The sequence below is a fragment of the Micromys minutus genome (genome assembly GCF_963924665.1).
Source record: "Micromys minutus genome assembly, chromosome: 1".
Lineage (NCBI taxonomy): Eukaryota > Metazoa > Chordata > Mammalia > Rodentia > Muridae > Micromys > Micromys minutus.
In genome coordinates, this window is record NC_137969.1 from 151,048,364 (window position 1) to 151,073,144 (window position 24,781).

At 40.7% G+C, this 24,781-nt stretch overlaps 1 protein-coding gene across 4 annotated transcripts in view; it reads left to right on the forward strand.

The window, feature by feature from the left end:
* The window catches only part of TTC27 (tetratricopeptide repeat domain 27), a 129,353-nt gene that overhangs the window by 69,310 nt on the left and 35,262 nt on the right, over positions 1-24,781 (forward strand). For all 4 annotated transcript variants that reach the window (XM_080909710.1, XM_080909711.1, XM_080909712.1 and 1 more), the window contains one exon: positions 2,619-2,846. In XM_080909710.1, coding sequence (XP_080765836.1) covers positions 2,619-2,846 — 228 coding nt within the window. The remainder of the gene's footprint in view (positions 1-2,618; positions 2,847-24,781) is intronic.

Sequence of the window (24,781 nt, forward strand, 5' to 3'; positions counted from 1 at the left end):
CTGAGTCTGCCCTAGCTGAGTCTCAGTGGCCCTGGAGCTGTAGGAGCCACTGGCTTGACAGCCACAAGGACATCAAACCCTCTGAGGTCATCAGAGTCCCCTGGTTCTCTGCCCTGAGGATGGAAAACACCAAGGGTTGTTTCCTTCAGCTGTCCTAGGGTCTGTCTCTCACCGTGTTCCTTCATGGTTCCCTGTCACTCAGCATACAAAGCCCTGAGCTTGTAGGTGCTTTAGTCTAAGGCACCAGGAAGGCAATTCCAGAATTCCTTCTTCAGTGTTTGTTAGATTCAGTCCCAGATTTCCAGGAGACAGTGCATGTTGTCACATCTGTACTGTGGTGACTGACGTTCATTGCAGACACGGAATCCACTGTAACAGGATAGAACAGAAAGGAATTTTGAGTCAGCTTTGGAATTTGTGGAATGGTGTGGTCCAAAGTTTAAATGCCTTCCTGTCAAGAGCAAAGCTTTGAACCACATTGTAAGTGCATTGGTGCAGTGCCATCACATGGCATTTTGGTTAACTGTTTGTCTTTATGGGCCACAGAGTTTGCTCAGATACATTAAACCATCATGTTATTTGCTAATAGAGGGAGCTTGTATTCTAAAACACTGAATTATAAAACTTTATCTTAGTTTTGGCTTTTGTGAACTTAAGATTATTTTCCCTTGGAAATTGTTTCATAGGTTTTGATTCCATGTCCAGAGTACACCTGACTGTATTGCCTATACTGTATCACAAACACAAAAGTGCCAGCATCCAAAGACCCTTTGAAAAGTGCATCTGTTATTTAAGAGAGTTCACAGAATTAGATACCTTACAGATACATCTAACTTAAACTAAATCTAACATACTAAATCTAATATACAGACGTTCAGATTGCCAGCATATCAGAAACAGGATGGTAGACATGGTTGAGGTGAATTGAGGATTCCTAGTAGTAATAAGTACAGAGTCACATGATGAGGCAGCTTTGTATTGTGGGTATCAAGGAATGATGCTTACACTTAAGCCTTGTATTGACGGCGATCTTTGAGGTGGTCTTTAAGCTGACTGACTGGAACCACATGTGCCTGTGTTGGTGTTACCAGGCAGGCTTCCCCACCTGGATAGGACTCCTGGGTAAACAAGGAGAACTTGGGCTAAGTGCTGGTCTCAGTAGCTGTCAGATCGTAGCACACTTGATGGCTGGGATTAGGTAGACAGGCACGAGCAGCAGGAAGTTGGACCTTCTGGAGTTAACAGATCCATCTGGAGCCTTGGGAACCAGGCCTTCTGAACTTACAGTTAGGATTGAGATCCTTGGTGCTAAAGGACGGATAGTTCCCTGGAGCCTGTCCAGTGACTAGTGCCTGCTCTTCCTCTCCTGCCTCTTTCTAACCTGGCGTCTACCTCAGCTTTCTGTCCTTTTACCTCTGTTGTCTCTTTGTTACTGTGATGTGCTCTCTTGAATCATTTAACTCCTACTTCCCAGCCCTGCCTCCTGAGGTATCACGAAGCTCCTTTCCTGCTGCTTTTGTAGCTCAGTCTACTGACTGCCCAGCTGCCGCCATGGTCCTCTGCCACTCGTGCCACTGTCTGTAGTCAGTGCACGTTTTCCTTGTTACTAGCTCTATCCACAGTGCTAGAAGCAGGCAAGAAAGAAAGGACCACTGAAGAAAATCCTCTGGGGGAAGCGTTTGTGCATGCGTGTGTTTTTGTGTGTGTGTGTGTGTATGTGTGTGTGTAGCAGGTAACAGAATGTCTCTTAGCCCACACACTAGGTGAGGGTGCACAACCTACTTGTATAGGCAGAGAAAGGATATTTGGACCAATCACACCACACCTCACATACAAGTGAAGGCTTTTTTGTTTGCCATAGTCACAGAACCCATGTGAGGCTCCCTGGGGGGATGGTTACGTGATCACCAAGCCTTCTGAAAGCAAACAGTCCTGGCTGAGGCCATGCCTACAGAGGTAGGACATGAGTGTCATTGTTGTTCAGTTGTCTCAGTTGTCTTTGGGGTGTTCCATACGGCAGCCAGAGAGTCCAGTTTGGTAGATTACTCCTCTCCCCCACCTCAGTTTATTTTCAGTGAAATGAACATTAGGAATTCAAGGAAGTTGTCATTGACACTAGTGGTGACTTCAGCAGACTTACCAGGGCTTAGCACCTGCCCAGAGGAGGAGAGGAGAGATGGCTCTTCTTCTTCCTCCTCCTCCTAAATTATTTTAAATGGCTTTTAAATTATATCTTTTAAATAAAATTTTAACAACTTGAATAGAGAACACATTAAAACCAGACAGGACCGTCTTCATGCTATGGAGCAGGGTGAGGTAGAGACGCTTCTCTAACAGCAGCAGTGGTACGAAGCGGAGCAGGGAACACCGTGGAGTGCTGGAGTGGACACCCTTCAGGAATATCCCTGGGCCCTTGGAATAGTCCCTGCTTCTTCTGCTTCCTTTTCCCTTGGGCCATAATTGTCCTCCTGTGGGCCTTTCTCAGGCTGCCTGTGCTCTTGAGTCATGAAGTGAGCTAGTCATTACAAATACAGACTATGAAATAAAAGTTGTACATGTCCTAAAAATAGCAGCTCGTCACAGTTAAGTGGTTTTGCTGTTCTTGTTGCTGTTCACAGGCAGAAGAAATCCTTAGGCAAGAACTGGAGAAAAAGGAAACACCAAGTTTATATTGCTTGCTTGGAGATGTCCTTCAAGATCACTCTTGCTATGACAAGGCCTGGGAGCTGTCACGACACCGCAGTGCACGTGCCCAGCGCTCCAAAGCGCTCCTCCATCTTCGGAACAAGGAGTTTCGGGAATGTGTGGAGTGCTTTGAACGCTCAGTGAAGATTAACCCCATGCAGGTAAGGCCTCATAAAGCCTTTGGTTCTTGGCTTGGGGTTTTCTCTTCATAAATACAGTAGCATGTAGGATGAGTTATCTAAGGAGAAAATGTCTAGACTCATACACACACAAATAAAACATTTAAAATGTGTTTTATGTATGTACGTATGTACGTATGTACGTATGTATGTATGTATGTATGTGTGCATGCATGCATGCGCACATGTGGGCAGAGCCCTCAGGAGTGGCCCACCTTGGTTTTCGGGGTGATCTCTCAGTGTCTCACATTGATCCGGAGCTCATTAGTAGGCTGTGCTGACTGCAGTGTTGCATTGAAAAGGCATGCTACAGCTTGGACTTTTGAACATGCTGGGCGTCAGAATCAGGCCATTGTGCTCAGACATTGTTCAGAGCCACCTCTCCAGCTCCAGTTAAACAACCTCACGAGATTTGAAAATTTACCGCAAAAGGTATCTAGATCCTTACAGCCATGACAAGTCTATAGGAGATTACCTTTCTTGATACTTAACGATGCTCAGTTGGTAAAATGATTCTGAGACTGTCTTTTCTTTCTCTGTCACACTTTGTTATGGTTTTCTCATTTTACCACTCATGGCTCCTGTGCATGTACACTTACTTGGATAATTTTTCTGATGGAATGAATCTTGGGTTGCTTCCACCCCTTGTCTGTTAACAAAGACTGGTGCAATGAGGAAAGGTGTGTGTAAATAGACCCGGAAAGTGTCTTTTACACTGAAGAAAATTTGCTTAGAACAGGGTATCCGGTCCTGTCTTACACACACAACAAATCTAAAAGCAGTAATGAAGGCTTATGAGGAAAAGTCTGTATAGTTTTTTGATATTTGCTACTACAGATAAAAAGCCTTCACATAGTAATCCCAATCATGTGGTCAACCTGCAGAGGGTATTGTAAGATTGTTGAGCAGGTCTAAGTTTATGATCACTAATAAAGAAAATGAACCTATCCAGTAATAAAACTCATTGATTTTAAATATACAATTATAAAAGTAACTTAAAACTTTTTGACTTGACATTGCATTTGAAAACTGGATGTGTCAGTATCTAGTTTAATGGAAGCCACTACAATTCTCAGTGAGCTCTCAAAGTGCTCATCAGATAGCTCGGTTCTGATTTTCCTGTGAGTGTGCTTTGTTGAAAATACTTGTTCACATGGGCTGGAGAGTTGGCTCAGCAGTGAGGAGTACTGTACTCTTGCCAAGGACTAGAGTTTGGTTTCTAGCAAGCATCTGCAACTCCAGTTCCAGGGGTTCTGGCCCCTTCTTCTGATCTCCTCAGGCACCAGGCACACACATGGTGAACATACATACATGCAGGCAAACATTCAACACATAAAATAATAAATCTAAAAAAATACGTAAACCAGTTGCTCACAAACCTAGGTGTTAGTAGAAACTGAAGGCAAGAGTAGTGCAGGACATTTGTCTGTGAAAAGTCTGGAGCAGACATGTCACATTTTCCTGTGACTGAAATGTTAGATTGCAGCTTTCTGCATCCCACTTGTAAAGTGGCAGGTGACTTAGATGTATGTCAGTTGAAGGTGGAGTCATGAATATACCAAAAATTCCTAACTGAAATCTGTTTCTAAACTCTGTGCCACATTGTGAAGCAAACCTACACATTTTATTCATTGCACAATATTTAGCCAGTGTCAAGGTGCATGAAATTGTTTGCCTTAATCTGAGTTTGCCATAATTGCAGTTTGACACATTGGTTTTTACCTGGAAGAAACATGTTTTCCTCGTTTAAGTGAGTGGTTAAGTCCATTAAAATGCTAAGTCTAACTATCATGAAAACAAAACGGCAGCCAACAGAGTGGGAAAAGATATTTACCAACCCCACATCAGATAGAGGCCTAATATCCAAGGTATACAAAGAACTCAAAAAGCGAGATACCAGAGAATCAAACAACCCTATTAAAAATGGAGTACAGACTTAAACAAAAATTTCTCAGTTGAGGAATATCGAATGGCTGAGAAACATCTAAGGAAGTGCTCAACATCCTTAGCCATCAGGGAAATGCAAATCAAAACAACCCTGAGATTCCACCTCACACCAGTCAGATTGGCCAAGATCCAAAACTCAGATGACAGCAGATGCTGGTGAGGAGGTGGAGAAAGAGGAACATTTCTCTACTGCTGGTGGGGTTGTAAACTGATAAAACCACTCTGGAAATCAGTCTGGTGGTTCCTCAGAAAATTGCACATAGTACTACCTGAAGACCCAGTTATTCCACTTCTGGGCATTTACCCCAGAGATGCTCCAATATACAACAAAGATACATGCACCACAATGTTCATTGCCGCTCTATTTATAATAGCCAGAATCTGGAAAGAACCCAGATGTCCTTCAGGAGATGAATGGATACAAAAATTGTGGTACATTTACACAATGGAGTACTACTCAGCTATCAGAAACAATGGCCTAACGAAATTCTCAAGAAAATGGATGCATCTAGAGAATATCATCCTGAGTGAGATAACCCAGTCACAAAAGAACAGACATAATATGCAGTCACTGATAATGGGATACTAACCCCAGAAAGCTCTGAACACCCCAGAAACAACCCACAGATTGTGTGAAGATCAAGAAAAAAAGAAAAAAAGAATATATTTTAATTAAAATAGAACTGTATCATATCCCCCTTTCCTTCCTACAGCCCCTCCCAGTTTCTCTCCTATCTCCTCAAATTAATAACCTTTTTTCCTATATTATTGTTACATATATACATATGTGTATGTATATTTATCCACAAATACTTAATTACAACCTTATAAAAATGTATTTGTATACTTTTATGCAAAAATGCTTAAAAATCTGTACATTTATCTTTGTTTTTTAAAATAAAGTTAAAAAAAAAGCTAAGTCTATAAGCCAGATTCTCCCCTCCCCTCCCCTCCCCTCCTTATCCTTCTCCTTTTAAGAAAAGAGCCTGAACAGTTTTTAGGAATTTTTGTAATTGATTTAATATCTATCCCCTAATGAAATTTAGTCTTAACAATTTGTGTGATGTCCCCATTTTTAATGTTTTTTTTTTCTTTTTTTTTTTTTTTTGCTGTATGTTTTCTTGATGCGCTGGGCAGTGTGACATCACTGAACATGAGTCTTGAGCAGTTATTGTGTCATCTTCCATTGATTTTATGAAACCTTGGTTTTCACCTGCTGTCTCCATGGCACCCCAAGATACTATAATGTGATTTAAATTTTCTGTAGTTAATAACTAATGCTGGAAATTTATATGACAGCAGTTGTTCCTTAACCAGCTAGATCCCCAAATAACCGTAAAGAGACCTTTTAATATTTCAAAGCTTAGGTCTTAGCTGGGCAGAGTCTGAACTAGGTTATCTAAGTTAACCTGACCACCCAGCCTCCAGCCCTGCCGCTACCTGTACCTTCCAGGCGGTGGTCAGAGTTTCTCTCTCCCCCCCAGACAATCCTGCCTTCTTCTCTCTGCTGCTCAATTGCTGGCCTTAGCCTTTTATTGACCAATTAACTTGGGGAGCAAGGTTTGCACAATAAAAGCCTGTGTAGGTGAGGATGAGCTCATCTTGGGGCAACCTAGTCTTTTTTTCTCTTTTAACTGTATTTACTTAGAAGCATTCAGAATGTCAACAAAACAGCTGCATTTTTTTTTTTTTTTTTTTTTTTGCAATTACAGAGTAGAATTCAGTTAACAGAACAATTATTTTCTCTCTTTTTTTTTTTTGTCTTACAACTTTATTTTTAAAAAAGAGAGATACATGTACAGATTTTTAAAGGCATTTTGGCATAACACTATATGAATATATTTTTGTCAGTACTTAATTCTTTAAGAGGTTTGATAGCATGCATTGAAATCTTACTAGTTACCATAAGCATAAAGTACATGTAGAACAGAATGTAACATGGAAATAGTCAGAGTTTTCTTGGTGTGTATAGATTAAGCATAATGATCTTTGAATACCAAAAATTGCCACAAGGCTATATTCGTAGCTCTTGGATTATTAATGATTTAAGGTCCAGCTGTACCACACTCTGAGAGGGTACAATACACTTTTTTTTTCCTAAAAAGGACTGAGGGTTTCACTTTTTGGCCTTTGTTTTTCTTGAGCTTCATATGGCCTGTGAGTTGTTTCTTGGGTATTCAGAGCTTTCTGGGGTTAGTGTCCAATTATTAGTGACTGCATATTATGTCCTTTTGTGACTGGGTTATCTCACTCAGGATGATATTCTCTAGATCTATTCATTTGCCTAGGAATTTCATAAAGCCATTGTTTCTAATATCTGAGTAGTACTCCATTGAGTAAATATACCACAATTTTTGTATCCATTCATCTACTGAAGGACATCTGGGTTCTTTCTAGCTTCTGGCTATTATAAATAGGGTTGCTGTGAACATTGTGGTGCATGTGTCCTTACTGTATGTTGGAGCATCTCTGGGGTATATGCCCAGAAGTGGAATAACTGGGTCTTCAGGTAGTACTATGTCCAATTTTCTGAGGAACCGCCAGACTGATTTCCAGAGTGGTTGTACCAACTTACAACCCCACCAACAGTGGAGGAGTGTTCCTCTTTCTCTGCATCCTCACCAGCATCTGCTGTCATCTGAGTTTTGGATCTTAGCCATTCTGACTGGTGTGAGGTGGAATCTCAGGGTTGTATTGATTTGAATTTCCCTGATGACTAGGGATGTTGAGCACTTCCTTAGATGTTTCTCGGCCATTAAATATTCCTTAATTGAGAATTTTTTGTTTAGCTCTCTACCCCATTTTTTAATAGGATTGTTTGATTCTCTGGCTTCTTAACTTCTTGAGTTCTTAGTATATATTGGATATTAGACCTCTATTAGATGTGGGGTTGGTAAAGATCTTTTCCCAATCTCTTGGCTGTCGTTTTGTTTTCTTGACAGTGTTCTTATTCTAAGCCTTACAGATATTTTCAATCTCATTAAGTCCCATTTCTTGATCCTTGGTCTTAGAGCATAAGCCATTGGTGTTAACAAATATTTTCGTATAAGTTGCATCAGAGACAACTGAAAATAAAAAAAAAAGAAAACCAAAAGAAAAGGAAAAAAACAAAACAAAACCCAACCAAACTACTGTCTCCATATATAACTAATTTGTGCTGTGCACCAACAAGAACCTGCTTTAAATTTCCATACCAATTTACAACCCCCAGACTGTACCAGGCAAGGTTAGTTGCTATTGAAAATATCACCAGGATAGGGTTATCTAAAGACACATTCAGTAGTGGGAAAACTATACAGAAAAAGACACTGTACAGTTTAAAAACAAATCTTACACAGCCCCACATTTCAATTTTTTTCTTTAAAAGGAGTGAGTTGTGTACAGGGGTTAAATGCTTTATAGACAAGAAAAAAAATTTTTCGTTAGAACCAACTTACTCATCATCTTCATCTTCATCTTCCTCTTCTTTTTCTTGCTCCTTTCAGCCTTGACCACCCCCTTTCGCTGCATCATGTTTTCCTTTAGCTCTGTAGGCAGCAGTGTCCTTCTCGTACTTCCTCTTCACAAGCAGATCTTGAGCACAGAATTTAGCATTTGAAAACATAGCAGCAGCAGACCAGCTTCAACATACACACTGATCACATAATTTCATTTACTGCTTTGTCTACACTTCTTGAGCTGTGCCTTTTAATGGCACTAAAGCCATCTCCTCAGTGGCATCATATTTTCATTGGTACAGATGGCAAGTGGAGCCATATTTGTAGTGTGAGTGTTGCATCCACCCAGAGTTAGAGCGTGCACATGCTCGCTGTGTCCTGCTGCAGTGCACGTTGGTGAGCTACAGAGCTCACACTGAAGAACCAAGTAATCAGGTTTCAAACACAGTTTAAAAATGATAATGTTGTAAGTAAGTGTTTGAGTTTTGTGTTGGAGCACCTTTAAAGCCATCCTGGAGCCCATACAGCTCACGGGCTGCTGGTTGGGTGCTCCTGAATTCCACTTTGCTACTGATACTCTCAGGACTACCAGAAGCCAGGTACCTCTGAGGGTATTGCTGGTATTAAAATCTAGATGATCTGACTGTGGAGTCAACAGATTTTTTTTTCTTAGTTGAGGTACATATGTAACATGTAACTTATATACATATGTAACATGTAACTTGCCATTTCTGAATGTACAGTTCATTAATATAAAGTTGGTTCATACTGTTGGGCAACTGGTCTCTACAACATTTTCATTTCATCTGTGAAACTGAAACTAAATCTGTTGGGTGAGTCTTCATTTCCCTTTCCTTAAACCTCTGGCAGTGATGTTGCTTTCCTTTGAATGGACTCAGCTATTCTCCATCTACTTACTTCATAAGAGCAGAGTCATACAGTATTCTTTTCTCTTATGTGTATGGGTATTTGGCTTGCATGTGTATAAGTATACACCATGTGCATAATGCCTGCAGAGGTCAGAAGAGGGCATTGGATCCCATGGAACTAGGGTTACAGACATTTGTGAGCTACCCTATGAGTACTGGGAACCTAATCCTGGTCATCTCCTTGACCAGCCAGTGCTCTTAACTTCTGAGCCCTCTTTTGAGGCCTCAGGTATTCATCTTTGATGACTGGTTTATTTCACTTAGTGTAGTGTTCTCAGGGCTACAATAGCTATGTGAACCTCTTCCTTATGAGATTGGATAATATCCCATTGTGCCACACTCTGTTGGCCTGATCACTGGGTAGAGATGTGAATTGCTTTCACATCTTACCTGTTATGAATAGTGCTGAAATGATATGAAAATGGGTGGGCAAAAAAGATAGACCTGGTAGTTCTTTACACTGAAGAAGACGTAATGCTTTCAAAAATTAGCTTTCAAAGAATCAGGTTTCATTAGAGTATTCTTCAAACAAAATTTAAGGTAGGAGTGTGTGTGTGTGTGTGTGTGTGTGTGTGTGTGTGTGTTATAATGAGAATAACAGTATCCCCCAAAGTTGGTAACAAGTAGCAGTCTGGGTGAGAGTAGGACATTCACATACAACATCTCTGCTGAAGTTAATGGGAATTACGTGGCAGCAGAGATTGACATAAAACTTTGGAGTTGCTTTGCATTGGCAGCGGTACCATAGTGAATTTTACTTCACGTGATTATGTAACTTCAGGATGGGGAAGTGAGGGCATCTACTATTGGCTTATGAAAGGGAGAGATACCAGAGACGCTCGCTGGGGGACAAAATCCCATGATGAAATATCTCCATGCATAGCATAGCTGTCTATACTAGCTTTTCTGGCTAGTATATTTTATTCAGTAGCACTATGGTTGAAAAACCATGTCTTAATTTAAATCAGTCTTTCCTCCTCTCACATACAAGAGAATAGAATGGGTTCAGCTTTGAGAGACAAGTTGTACTTGAGTAGCTTAAGGAGGGCCAGACTACAGAGCGTTGGGAACAAATGCTGAGTTGTGTGCTGAAGAAGAGCTGATAAACAGGCTGGTTTTTCAGAGCTGGAGAAGATAGGGCCTTTACAATGGGGACGCTGAACTGAACCCAGGCGGTCAAATATCTTGAATGCAAGGCTACACTGATGGTCTTTTTGTTCAGTTGTTAGGGAACCACAAAGTTGGTTTATGCCATGCTTCGCCTTCAGTGCGAGAATGGGCTGTGCACAGAGGGACTCAGGACCATTGTTCTGTGCACACAGCTGTGGGAGGGGGACACTAGATAGCCTGGGTAGGAAGCTGGCAGCAAGCTACCTTTTGCAGGGGAGTTATTGGTGTGGGAGGGACACTGGGACAAAAGACTGACTTGAGGAAGTTGCAAGGGAAAATTTGACGGACATGATGGCTTTGTTAGACAGTTTAGAACTAATCACTGAGACAGTGAAGTGACAGTTGCTCAAAGCAGAGTCACAGCACAGACAGATATTACATGAGGATACTTTGCAGCCTGCCATGTGACTTCTATTCAGGCAGACTGAAACAAATGTCTGAGTACACAGACGTTCCTTGCTCCAGTTGTGTGCAATTGTTGCAGGTTGTAACAAACACTGTAGACCTAGGAACTTGTGACCCAAGTCACACCCAAGACCAAGTCACAAGACCCAAGTCTCTGAAGAAAGAGCTGTTATTACCATGTGTTGTCTCCTTTAAGTGCCACAAAAAAGAAAAGCTAGAACTTAAAAAAAAAAATGTCCAAAAGATTAGTTTTAATGTGAGATCTAGGTAAATGGAGAGAGGCATCTGCAGACCATCGATGTAAAAATAGCACTGTTTGGCTTTATGTTTAGGGATGGGCTGTAACATTAACGTACTGTTCATGGTCCATTTCTCAGGGAGCCAGAAGACACATACCACTTACTAGGGCTTTCGAGATTGCTAGCTACCATCTACTCATACCCACACTAGTAAGATTTAATCTTGGGCTTCAGCGACTTAAGTACTAAAAGCTGAGGTGAGTAGGGGAGAAATCTAACCAAATCTCCAAGGCAGGATTTGTTGACACATGGACTATGTAAAAGTTGAGTTCTTAGTTCTATTGTTAGTCGCTCTCCCCCCCCCCCCCCCCATCCTGACTTTTATGCAGAAGGTAAAAGTGAGTTTCTTATATCCACCCAGGACATGCAGCATGTAAAAAGGAAAATGTTCATTCCTGTCAAGTGTTTCAACCCAGCCAGGGCAACAGGCGTTTTCCTTTCCTTTTCTGTTCTTCTTTCTTTTGAAAAGCTTTTTTACTTAAGTCCTCTTCTTGGTTAACAGACACCTCACCTCTGTAAGGTCATGTGACTTGACTGGTAGTAAGGACTTGAGTTCCCCTGCTGGATGGGTGAGGGGAGGCAGTTGTTGAGTGAGGGCTGGGAAGTGCAGCGATGCTTAGAGAGGAGCTGGCTTCTCAGCCAGAGAGAGCATGAGGAAAGGCATGGATTCGAGGCTTCATATGGCAGCTCCAGTGTATGCTTGCTATTTAGGTGGCCCATCCAAGGAGTGTTTGTTTGGTTTTAGTTCTGTAAGAATTAACATTTTCAAAATTTAATTCCACTTTGGGCTCAAGGGGCAGCTAAGGGGAGTGAGGAGAGGGAAACAGACAAGCTCACAACTGCCTGTAGCTCCAGCTCTTCTGCAGATCAGCCCCCTCTTCAGGCCTCCAGCAGCACCTGCACTGAGTGAAGAGCCATTGTGAGGCAGATGTGAGCATGCAGATGCTGGTCCTCGGAGGTGAATTGAAGCTGCAATAGTAAGTACATTTCTTAGAGAACATTGTAGTAGCTGAGAATATTAGACAGAGTCCTGCACTGTGGGCATCTCTAGTGACTGGAGGAAGGTAAAAGAAGGACACAACCAGAAATACAAACCGAATGGAACACACGATGCTCAACACAGTGCATTGGCCAGAGGGGAAGAGCTAAGGGGAGGGGTCATAGAAGTTAAAACATCAGGGAGTGATGCCAAATGCCACAACATTTATAGAAAGCCAACAACAGGTCCCTGGCTTTGAAGCCCACCGGTGACTGTCAGAAGCATGCTCTGAGGACTGGAGAGTGGTAGGTGAGACAGCAGCTTACCTCAGTGAACTGCTTACTAAGAAGACGATGGTGTAGTGTAGTGCTGAGCCGGAACAGACAGTTAAGTAAAGAGACACTAGTCATCGGCAGAAGTGAAACTCTGGTGGACAAAGGTGGGATGAAGCCAGTGGCAATGCTGAGTGGTAGAGGGGCAGCCACTTGGAGATTGGATGAGAAGACATGAAATATTAGCTTGCAACAAGGAAGAATGCTTCCCTGAGACTGGAGCTTGTTAAAGCACTGATGATCTAAGTGGTATGTAATGTGGACCACTTAGACCATTTAGCAGTATTGAGAGATGGAAAAGATGATGTTAAGATGCAGACTTGCAATCCCTTGTTGTATGTGTATTAGGTGTGGGTCCCCCGTAGCCAGTGGTAGAATAAACGGGCCATGTGCCTTTGCTGCCTACAGGTGAGTGAGGCAGCGATGGTCAGGAAGGCCTGCTGGAGACGTGAGTTAGATTTGGACAGAAGTGAAACTGGGAGCATGCATTCTGGGAATAATATATTCTGCATGTACAAACGCTGTCACCTAGAAAGCAAAGATTCTTGGTGACTGTAAAATTTTGACTTTAATCTGTCCTATTAGTAACACAGCAAGGACTATCACATATGACAAGTTTTCGGGTACTGTGGGTATTCTTAGCCAGCAGCACAGTCACCGAGGTTCTTACTGTTTTTACTCACTTTATAGATGATGATCTATATATTTATATGTGAAGTGTTAGTTTGTACTAGCTGCTGTAGTTCATGAGGACTGAGCTGACATTCAGCCCGGACATTTGCCCTAGCTCCAGAGCTCTGAACTCCTCAGCTTCACTTCTGGAGGAGATTATGGAGGACATAATGCCAAGGCCAAGTTCCAGAGAGTCCCGGATACCTTAAGCTGTTAGTTTAGAAATTATTTCCCTTTAAGGAAGAGTCACTGGCTGTTGGAAGAAGCAAACTAAAGTTGTAAGGTTGATTTTCGGGAGCCGTCTGGCATATGATGCCTCCTGAGTCTCTAGAGCTCTCCTGCTAGCCAGACCGTTGCACCATGGAGCATTCCCAGGCCCAGGGCCACGCTCACCCTTTGCGTATAGGGCAGATGTTGTCTTGTCATTTTAGTGGTTTTGTTTTGAGGCAGGATCTTACTACATAGGCTAGGTTGGCTTTGAACTTGTCATTTTTCTGCCTCAGCCTCCCTAACACTCCCTAGCACGTGACACTCTTCCTGAATCATTTTAGTTTTGAAAGGATAAAATATCTCTATTTGAAATGTGATCTGATAATTTCTGTCGTAAATTTGTATTACTTGTGGTAGAAAATTCAAGGAGGTTGGTGTTCATTTTCTAAAGAGCAGACAGGATAGATGGACATATGTGAAAAATATGTACAGAAAAAAGTTTTTTTTCTTTTTTCATATTGGTAAGCAAAAAGAAAAGAAAAAAGAAAGAAACTTCTAAGGCTTAACTTTACAACTGCCAAGAGACTTGAGCTCTGTGATAGCATCTGGGCAGTACAGTGGGGAAGGCAAAACAACTCCTGATACCTGGTTCTGAGCACTGGGAAGCCCAAGGAGCTTGGCACAGGCCTGTCCATTCTGTGCTTGCATGACGTGTAAAGCCTAGTCTGTACATCACTCCACGCTGGGGAAAACACAGGCAGCATATGTATGGGGCTAGTTCAGTTTTGGTCCATTTGCTCTCTGTAGCAAATGTGGGACTTTCTCTCCTGCCTATTGCTCTGCGTGAGTAATGGTAGAGATCACTGTTGTCCGTTATCTGAAGCCCGACAGGAAGATAAACCTGAGGGACTCAGATGCATATGACTTAAGCACTGTAAGTTTTCAAGAAGAGTAAGCAAATAACAGAATAGATGTAAACATCCAAAACAAGGAAGGAAACAGCATTAAACAACCAATAGTAGAATTCTTTTACAACTGTAAAAGAAAAATGGAGGAAACTATCCCTAGGGAGATGGTGAAACTGCCAGGTTAAAGCATGTGTACCTTCAGTGAGGGGAATATAAGAATGTAAGTATGGCAGTGCACATATTTAAGATGTGACCATTGAAGCATCTCTTGGGGAAAGCTGATACCAGACAGTGGTTGCAGTGATCTTGGATTTGGCCTAAGGGTATTTTCTGTTTGTTGAACTACATTCAACAGCTTGTTTCTGTTTGTACCATGGGACTGAGGTAGGGAAGAAGGCACAGAATGGAGGATGGGGTGTGTGTTTAGGGCTAGATTATGTTAAACTTTAGTTCATGTGACAGGCAGATGCCAACTAGCTGGCCCTGAGGGACTTAGCAGAATAGTGTGAACCTTGTTTATTCATGTGGAAACCCTCCCTCCCCTTAGGAAGAAGGAAGTTTGGGTAGCATGTCAGAAAACTGGCCAGGCAGTGGTGGCACATGCCTTTAATCTCAGTACTTGGGAGGCAGAGGCGGGCAGATCTCTTGAGTTCAAGGCCAGCCTGGTCTGTAGAGTGAGCTCCAGGTCAGCCAGGGTTACACAGGCAAACCCTGTCAACAAAACAAAACAAAACAAAACAAAATTGTGATATCCAAGCAGGTGCTATCTCTCTGTTTCCTTTGTGCTGTAAAGTTATCTTTTTAGTCATAAATGTAATTTCCCTCACTCTCTAGTGGCACTGTGTGTACTGTGTGTCAGCCCTTAGATGCTAATTTCAGGTTCAGATGTTGAAGTTCACGATCTTGCCTCTGTTCTGCAGAATTAAACCAGTGCCTTGAACTTAGAAGCAAGTGCTGTCAGGGCACTAGAGCCTCAGACTTAACTCTTTGACGAGTCTCAATTTGTAGTGCATGATGACATTGAATTCATAATCTTTCTGCCTTGACTTTCTAAGTTCTGGAATTGTTTACTTTTATGTAATAGTATAAATGTTCAGATGTTGAAGTTCATGAAGTAGTGCTGCTCTCCTCGGTTACGCCGCACTCCAGGAACTGATAATTGTGAAGCTTTGAGTAAACTGTTTTCTCTGTAGGCCATGGTTTTCTCTTGGCTTCTTTTGTGAATTGATTTCTAAGGCCTCTAATTGAACAGACTCCTTTTCAGCTCTTCAAACCTGCTGGTTCTGAACAGTTTTGTATCCCACCACTAGATGGCCCCATTGTACCTCTGAACCCTATCACTTCTGGGGAGTTCCAGCAGCTTGGAATTCTAACCTGGTTTAACACCCCCCGCCCCATACACATCTTAACACCCGGGGACTGAGATTCAGAGGCTGAGTGTTGTAGCTGCAGCTACACTGGTGCTCAGAGCCTCCTGAGTCAGCCATTGTCTGCTCACTTCCATTGCACCTGTGTGTGTGGGGGGGGGGTGTTCTAACAGGCCATCTTTTAGCCTTTTGTGGTCTTTTAAAAATTATTTAAAATATTTAAGCAACTATTATTTAAATACAGGCATCATAAGACTCAAAACGAACAGTTGGTTTGCTTTTGTCTTTCTACATTGGCTCCCATACACAGGACTCTGGCTTCCATAGACCATGGCCAGCAATAGCAATGGCCTTATGGTTTGCCTCAGATGTGTGAGCTTTATAGAAATCTCAGCAGAGGCTTTCTTCCCAGTGCTTGTTTCCATTCTTGACCAACCCTTTAACACTTCCCTCCATCTGGACATGCCACCTCCCTGCTGCTTCTCTGTCCATCGGCATGGGCCTGTCACAAAGGTAAACACACAAACAAATGTCCCAGTATATGTTACTGCACTGATTTCCCCTTCTTTGCTGATGCCTAGGGCAGTGTGATGCTTTATATATGCTTGTGCTAGGAAGTGGCACTATTAGGAGGTGTGGTGTTGTTGAAGTAGCTGTGTCACTGTGGGTGTGGGTTTTAATACCCTAGTCCTAGCTGCCTGGAAGTCAGTCTTCCAGTAGCAGCCTTCAGATGAAGACAGAACTCTCAGCTCTTCCTGCACCATGCCTGCCTGGATACTGCCATGCTTTTGCCTGGATGATAATGGACTGAACCTCTGAACCTGTAAGCCAGCCCCAATTAAATGTTGTCCTTTTAAGAGTTGTCTTGGTCATGGTGTCTGTTCACAGCAGTAAAACCCTAACTAAGACAGTGGTATTCTCATAAGTCATAGCTTATGTGTGGTTAGGATGGATATTGAGAGGCAGGATGGTGAGGTGGACTGAATGTGGGCGTTGGAGTAACGATGATGTGTATGGACACCTGTGCTCAGCATTTCCTTAGCGAAGGTGACTTTCATTCCCTGGTGGTTTCTGTGAGGAACACATGAAATTGTAAATGGAAAGCTTATCATGTCAGTGCCTTGCTTACTTAGTAGATGTTGTTAAGTTATTTTGGTGACTAGAGAGAACAGGAATGATTATAGTATATGAAAGGTTGGATTGAGATATGGCTAGGCAAAATTAGTACATATTGTTACATTAGTACATATTAACAGAAAATTTGGGGGCTTTTGCCAGAGTCATGGTATAGTACTAAGAAACTCTTGAGGTTCTTAGTCATATTAATAAAGTAATTTTAAAATAGACTTGAATGGGAAATTATGTATAGTTTTATTAGTATTCAAAAGAAAAATTCCCAGAGATAAGGGATAACTTTGTCCTTTGAATTAAACTGGCGTGAAGGTGACGGATAGTGGGTTGGAGGTAGTATTTAGCGAGATAAAGAATAAGGAAGCCCAACGTACCAGAAAAGGCATATTTAGGTTCTGGCCAGCACCCTAAAGAGAAAAGAGAGGGAAAAGAAAAGCTGCACATTTGTACATAGAAAGGTGGGCACGCCTACAGAGCTCACTGAGGCTCTTGACTGTGCTAGGAGGCAGGAAGGGAATTCTGTATGTCATTAAAGGGCTTGTTATTTTGTTGTTTCTTTAGCAAGGTTTAAGATGAGTTCATCTACCTAGTAATCCTTGTGATCCTGCCTTCCTGAGGGGTGGTTTGTAGGCTTAGATTTTTCAAAATCTACTTTCTTTATGGCTCTTAAGTGTTTCAGCCTTCCTTCTAGCTCACTGATCAGAGTAGGGGAGAAAGAAGGTTAATAGGAAAGGGGATGTGGACCTGCTCAGAAGTTCCTGGGGGCGATTCCACTCTTTGTTGTCAGGATACCAGCAGTCCAGCTCAGTAGCAAACACCAAACACAAATCAGTAATGGTGGCTTGATTCAACAGAAACAGCAAGGATTGGCCTAATTGACACAAGTCAGGGAAAGTGGCCAGAGTCAGCTGGAATACCATGAGAATTTTTTTGATGTGGTTCTCTCTGAAGTGCAGACTAGTAAAGAAGTGTGCAAGAGCATCCTTCCATAGTTTGTGAGATTCCATTTCTATTTCTTCTAAACATTATACATCCTCTCAAGTGTCTGTTTTCAGCAAAACATCACATGTCCTCTTACAAAATGACTTCCAAGAAAAATGTGACACAACAGAGTTGCTAAAGAAACCAGAAATTTCCACTTTATATTTTGCTTTTTAAAAAAATGTCTTTTTCTTTATCAATGACAAACTATATGCAATAGAAATAATTATTAGAACCATAAAACTAGATCTTTACATCATATTTTAAATAAGCTGCTTATATACAACATATCAAACAACAGTCAAACAAAACAACCTTAAAATGTTATCATTAAATATTCAGACAAAACAACCTTAAATTTCTATCATTATACATCAGTGTACATCAAAGTAAAATATTTAAGACTAGATTAATTAATTAATTAATTAATCCCCTTTTTTCCTCTTTTTTTCCCCTCTATTGTTAGATAGAGGAGAAAGATTCCTGATTTAAGCAATGTTTTTTTTCTCCCTGACCATAACCAGTAACAACCAACCTGTTTTTAATTAGACTTCTCAGCTCATGCCTGGAAAAACCACACCAAACCAACACGGTTCTACGTGGAGAGGTTTAATAGAACAAGGACAGGGGTCAGGGTCAAGAGAAGAAGAGGAGAGAGAGAGTGGGGAGGGGTTTCAGTCTTTTATAGGGATAGTGACTTGCTCCCAGGTGGAGGTGGGCTTCTGAACTGGTGTATCCTGGGAATGCTTTGGCTGTTTCCATGGTGATGGATATACCAGGTTCCTGAGTAGGAGCTGTCCTAATGCCAATACAACCAACCAAGCACTCTAGATTATAAATGACCATAATATGTCAAACAACCCAAAACATCTGTCCCACCTTTTGGTAATAGGAGAGTCATGTTCTTAAAATTACTTGTCTGGAGGCAAAGGTATCTTTTGGGTCCCCTATGAAACCTTGGATATTGGCCAAATCCTGGGAAAGCAAGCTGTACTTTTGTTGTTGTTGTTGTTTAATCTCTGTGTTGTCTGTTCCATCTCTTTATAAGTTTTGTTGGTATTCGTATTTTTTTTCCAGTCCTTGTAGATACATACACATAACTATATCCCCAACTTAAAACTATTGCAGGTTTCCATTTTAGTGTCAACTTATCCTTATAGTATATTGGTTGGTTTAGTTCCTCAGTTTTATTAATAACCCAGAGTCTCAAACAAAGTTAACAAAGCATTATTTAGTCTTTCCCTGGGGAGTTTTACTCTTCCTTTTTGTTTAATAAGCATCTCTTAAATTATTGGCTCTTTCTACAACTGCTTGTCTTGTAGAATTGTGGGTATACCAGAAATATGTTTTATATTGCCATATGCACAGAATTGCTTCACTTTATTGGAAACATATGCACAGCATTATCAGTCTTAATTTGAGCAGGTATCCCCATAATTGCCAATTATAAAACATGACATTTTGAGGCTTCTAATACATTTTTTATTAGTAATTTATCAATTTCCTTATTTCCATGAGCTGATGGACCTAGTAAACTTGTATGAGACTGAATATGAATAATACATAATTGATAGTTTCTACTTCTGGTGGCCTGTAACAATTATATAAATAACAAAGTTAAGTCTGAGTTATCAGGAACAAATTCAGCATTCTATATTCCAAACAACTCTTTTTGTATATAAGGAAATAGTAATTATATTAAGAGATTCAGGGTAATCTAACAATTCCACAAAGATTGTATACCATTCTGAGTTTTGAACTGAAGTATATGGGCTTTTGATCACCTTGCTTATTTTGTGTGACTTATAATCTGCCATCCCCATCTGGTTTGCATCAGTATAGAATGTTGGTGCCTCTGAAATTGATGTTCTGTTTATGATATGTGGAAGAATTCAGTTAGTGCTTCTTATAAACTGTATGTGCTTGCTTTTCGAATATTTGTTATTAATTTCTCCCACATAGTTACTACAAACTCTTGCCAGTCTTCATTGATCAACTATAATGACATTAGGCAGAGGTGCTAGAGTTTCAACTGGATCTGTTTCTTATAATTGATGTAGTCTTATTCTACCTTTTATAACTAATTCAGAATTCTTTTCTACATATGCCTTCAATTTTTTACTTTTCTTATGAGTTAAGATAATCTATTCCCTAATGCTATCCTCCCTTTGCATACTGAGCCCTGTAGGAGAATGAGTTGAAGGGAAAAGGACCAAAATACAATCAAGTTTAGGATCAATTCTATCTACATTTGCCTCTTGCAGTCTTTGTTCTACAAAAGTTAACTCTTTTTCTGCTTCAGCTGTTAGACATCTTGGACTGGTTAAATTTAAATCTCCTTGTAATGTTTGAAACAAATTACTCATAAGTACTCAATCCAATTGTGGGCCTCAGCCAGTTAAAATCTCCCATTAATTTTTGAAAATTGTTAAGAATTTGCAATTGGTTCCTACCAATCTGTACCTTTTGTGGTCAATTTTTTGTTCATTAATTTTATAACTAAATGAATCTCCTCTTTGTATTTATTCTGGAGCAATTTGTAAACTGCACCCCCCCCCCAAAGCATGGCAGAATTCTTTGTGTTTCCTTAAACATTTTTCTCTAAAGTATCTTCATCAGAATCAGCCAACAAAATGTCATCCATGTAAAGATGAATGATAGATTGCGGAAATTACCTATGAATTTGTTGCACAAACTATTGACTTAAAGTTGAACTATTTAACATTCCCTGTGTAAGTACCTTCCAGTGGCAACTCTTTAGGGGATGAATATTATTCAAAGAAGGTACTGAGAAAGCAAACACCTTCCTATCTTTCTCATGCAGTGGTATTGAGAAAAAGCAGTCTTTCAAGTCAGTGATTATTAGAGGCCATGATCTCAGTAACAAGAAGGTGAAGGAAGTTCAGGCTGTAAAGGACCCTGTGGTTGAATTACTTTATTCATTGCTCCTAAATCTGTTATCATTCTCTATTTTTCTGATTTCTTTTTTATAACAAATACAGGGGAATCCCTTGGGCTAGTTGGCTCTTCTGTATGTTGAGCCCCCAGCTGTTCTTGTATCAGTTGTTCAAGTTCCTGCAATTTTTCTTTTGTCATGGGCCACTGCTCTTGCCACACAGGTCTGTTTGATAACCATTTTAGGGGCAAGGTGTTGGTATGTCAGCAGTGGCCCCTTTTATAAATTCAGAAAACTCAATCCCTGTGATGTCTCGTGGTTGTTCCCAATTACCTGTATTAATATTTTTCCCAGGAGTATCTACCATATCACCCCTAATTTCCTCATTTGATATCCCCAAATGGCAGGGATATTAATTTGAGTAGCTCATTGTTGTAAAAGATCCCTTCCATACAAATTTATGGCTATATCAACTACATAAGGACTTGCTTTCCTGTTTGCCCTCTGGTTCCACACAGGTAATCCATTAGACATTTTGTCTTGGTTGTGATAATTTACTAGGTCCTATAAACTGTGTGTAAGCCTGAAGGGGCCAATCTGGATTCTAAGACTTTTAGAAAGTATACTAATGTTAGCTCCTGTATCCAACAAATCTTGTATTTCAACACCCTTCATTTGTACCATTAGTTTGAGTCTCTGATCATTAATTGCTGTTTGCCAGAACACACATTTTCTAGTCCTTCCAAAGAAAGCCCTGGTTCTTCCCACCAGATTGGCCTAGCTCTTTATGTTAGAAAACAATAACAGCTGAGAAAATTTATCCCCTGCATTAATTTGCATCTTTTTTCATATATACTATAATTTTTATATCTTCCTTGCTATTCCCATTTATAATATCTGGATGGATAATAAATCTTCCCAAGATTATTCCCACTGTTCCTGAAGGTAAAGGATCATAAACACCAGTGTTTACCTTGAAACATTCAATTTTGGGGCATAGTGTAAGATGTGTATCTGTGGCTAGATCTAGAGCTGCACTTTTTTTTGTAGCATCTGTAAGATCAGAAGTACTTAGTTTTGATCTTCTTGTCCACTTGGTACCTCCTGGCTGACCAAGGGAAAATGGCTCATATTGTTTGCTGCAGGGTCTCAAACTGAAAGGCCCCTCGGTCATTTCTCAATGGTAAGAGGTTACCTCTTAGGAATCTCTTGGACCTAGAATCTTTAGACCAATGTTTTCCCTTTCAGTAGTGACTACAATATCCTGGAAACCTTTGTGTCTCATAGCAGCCAGAAACGCCTGTGAATGCCATATTCTCCAGATTTAATACGTTTGCCTTCTAGCCTAGTTTGCTTCCTTCTTTGATCGTGTGGTAAATTCTTGGTCTCAGACCCCAAGTCTGAACCTTGTTCTCCTCCCACTGGCTCTTTTGCTTTCCAAGTATGTCATCCTCTATCTGCACACTCTCTAAGTGCATAGCCAACTCTGTAGTCCTTTCTAACACAAGAAAACCGAATGAGCCTTCCGAGTTTTCAGCTTTCCCCACAATCTTTTTCAAAATGGTATACAATGGAAAGCTATGAACCAAAACCAGAGAACCCCCTCCAGGAGCAAGGCAGGAAACTGTTCCTCTTATTTTGCTGTCCCCCTTACACAGCATTGCCAACCCATCAAAACTTGCCAATTCCTCTACAGTAGAAGCAGATGTACCCATTATGCATAGGGCATGTTGGTGCCACCTGTAGGCTTAGATTTCTCAAAACCTACATTAGTTAGGGCTCTTAACTGTTTCAGCCTTCCTTCTAGCTCACTGATCAGAGTAGTGGAAAAAGAAGGTTAATAGGAAAGGGGATGTGGACCTGCTCAGAAGTTCCTGGGGGCGATTCCACTCTTTGTTGTCAGGATACCAGCAGTCCAGCTCAGTAGCAAACACCAAACACAAATCAGTAGTGGTGGCTTAATCCAACAGAAACAGCAAGGATTGGCTAAATTGTTCTGATTCAGTGGAAGCGTCCAGAATCGTCCAGAATACCACAAAAAGTTCTTTGGTGCATTTTTCTCTACAAAGCCAAAGCGAAGTGTGGAACGAATAGCAATGCAGGAGCATCTCTCACTGTCTGTGGGGTTCCATTTCCATTCTTTCTAAACATCATATACCCTCCCAAGACAGCATTCAGAAAAACATCATGTGACATAACTGAGTGGTTGAACCAGAAATGTCTACTTCAGTGGCTCTTAGATTAGTAGTCTTTGGATGAACTTTAAAGGGAGGAGACAGTGGTATCACATCAGTTTTAAAAGACTTGGCAGGGAAAAGGGTGGATATAAAACTTCTCAAGCGGTTCATATTAACATGTTTGAGCAGACACATTTTGGGTATCTAGAGTTAAATATTATTAAACTTAAAAGAAAATGTAACCACCAGAGCAGCTCTGAGCTCTGGACTAAGTCATAGTAATCTTAGAGCTTAAAGAATTCAGCTATATTTTGAAGACTTGGGTGAAAGTTTTGAGGCTTCTTGACTTGTTTATTATGTATATATGTGTGTATATATATGTGTGTATATATATGTATATATATATAGTATTGGTGCATGTGTGCCTTTGTAAGTGAGTGCATGCATGCATGCATGTGTGTGGGGAGGTGTGCATGTGTACTCGCATGCGTGACTGATTCAGCAGACAACTTGCAGGAATTGATTTTCTCCTTTCATCTTTAGGCACATCAAGGCACAAGCTTCTCTGCTGTGTGTCTCATAGGCATGTAGACCTTAGATATGTGCCCCCATGCTGGCTTTGGTTTTTTTTTTTTTTTTTTTTTTTTTTGTTTTTTTTTTTTTGACATGGGTTCTGGCCATCATTAAGTTGTGAGGTTTGTTTGACAAATGCTGTTATTTGCTGGACCATCAGTCATTATTGATAATGGTAGTTTAAGTAAAACTTTAAAACAAAGTAAGAGCTGCCAAGCATTGTCGGCAGTTCTTCAAATTCTAAAGACCTCCACTGAGAAATAAAAAGTAATGATGTTGCACAGTGCCAGCCATAGCAACTGGGGGACCCTGGAGTTTAAAGCTGAGAGCTGTCTATGAGTTCAGGGCCAAGATGCTTCAAGGGCTTTTACTTCCTGGTTACCTGGTATTGATAGATGCAAACTAATAGTTAACTGATCTTGAGATTTTCATTGCATGCAAATTATTAAAGCAATTGCAAAAAATAACCAAAGGTAAAGGATATAAGAACCACATTAATACTTTACACTAGATTAAATCATATGTCTAAATTTATATTAGGAATTTAATATGCTGGATATAAAGCATCGGCTGGTCTTTGAGACGTAAAAGTAAATAAGAAGCTTCATTTGACCAGGGTGGCCTAGAGGTGCTGTTATCTGCATTATCTGCTAATCTTTCCTCAGGTTTAAAAGGTGAAGTTTTCCATTTGTTTCTTGAGTTCCTATAGCCTTTTTTTTTTTTTTTTTCCAAATATCATCCATTGGGGAAGATTATTTGCTTCTTGTTTGTTTGTTTGTTTACTTATTTGGTTTTTTCTGTTGAGGGCCATATAGGAATCTTCAGTATTCCCAATTTAGTCCTTGAATTCAGTGAGATAGTCTTCATTCCAAGTGAGTTTAAATTATTTTTCTCTATGCCATCTTGGAAGGGACGCCTACATTATAAGCACCACTTTGTGTAGAAAGAACTGCTGCTGGTCCTGTTAATGCCTGGCTGTGGTCCTGGCACTTGAGAGGCTGCTGGAGGGTCTGTGAGTTTGAGACCAGCTTGGGCCTTTGTAATAAATCATAATCAAAGCCAAGAAAACAAGTAAAAGCCAGATTTGTCTTTGTTTCAGAGATGTTAAAAACAAGAGTGTACCCAAGAACTGATGAAAAGCAGCTTGAAAGTTTAAAATTGAGCTTGTCTGGGAGGTGGGACTTGGGTCTTGCGTCATGTTCAGGGAATGTATTTTGGTGCCTTGAATAGTTCTTTTCACCCATTCTCTTCAATAGCTAGGTGAAAGTAAAATGGGGAGCTGTCTTTATGTGGCAGTCCCATTGTTCAGGACACAAACTAGTTTCTAGTGAGTCTCTTTGCTCTTCTTCCTACCAGATGCACACCACCCTCTGCAGCCTTCACCTACCCTCTACCAAATCTGTTCTGCATAAGGGAAGCCTTGGGTGGTTATTTATAGCCTCCTGTGTGTTGAGAGAAGTGTTAAGTTGCCCTGGGATAGTTGCTTTCAAAGCCTTATCTCTAA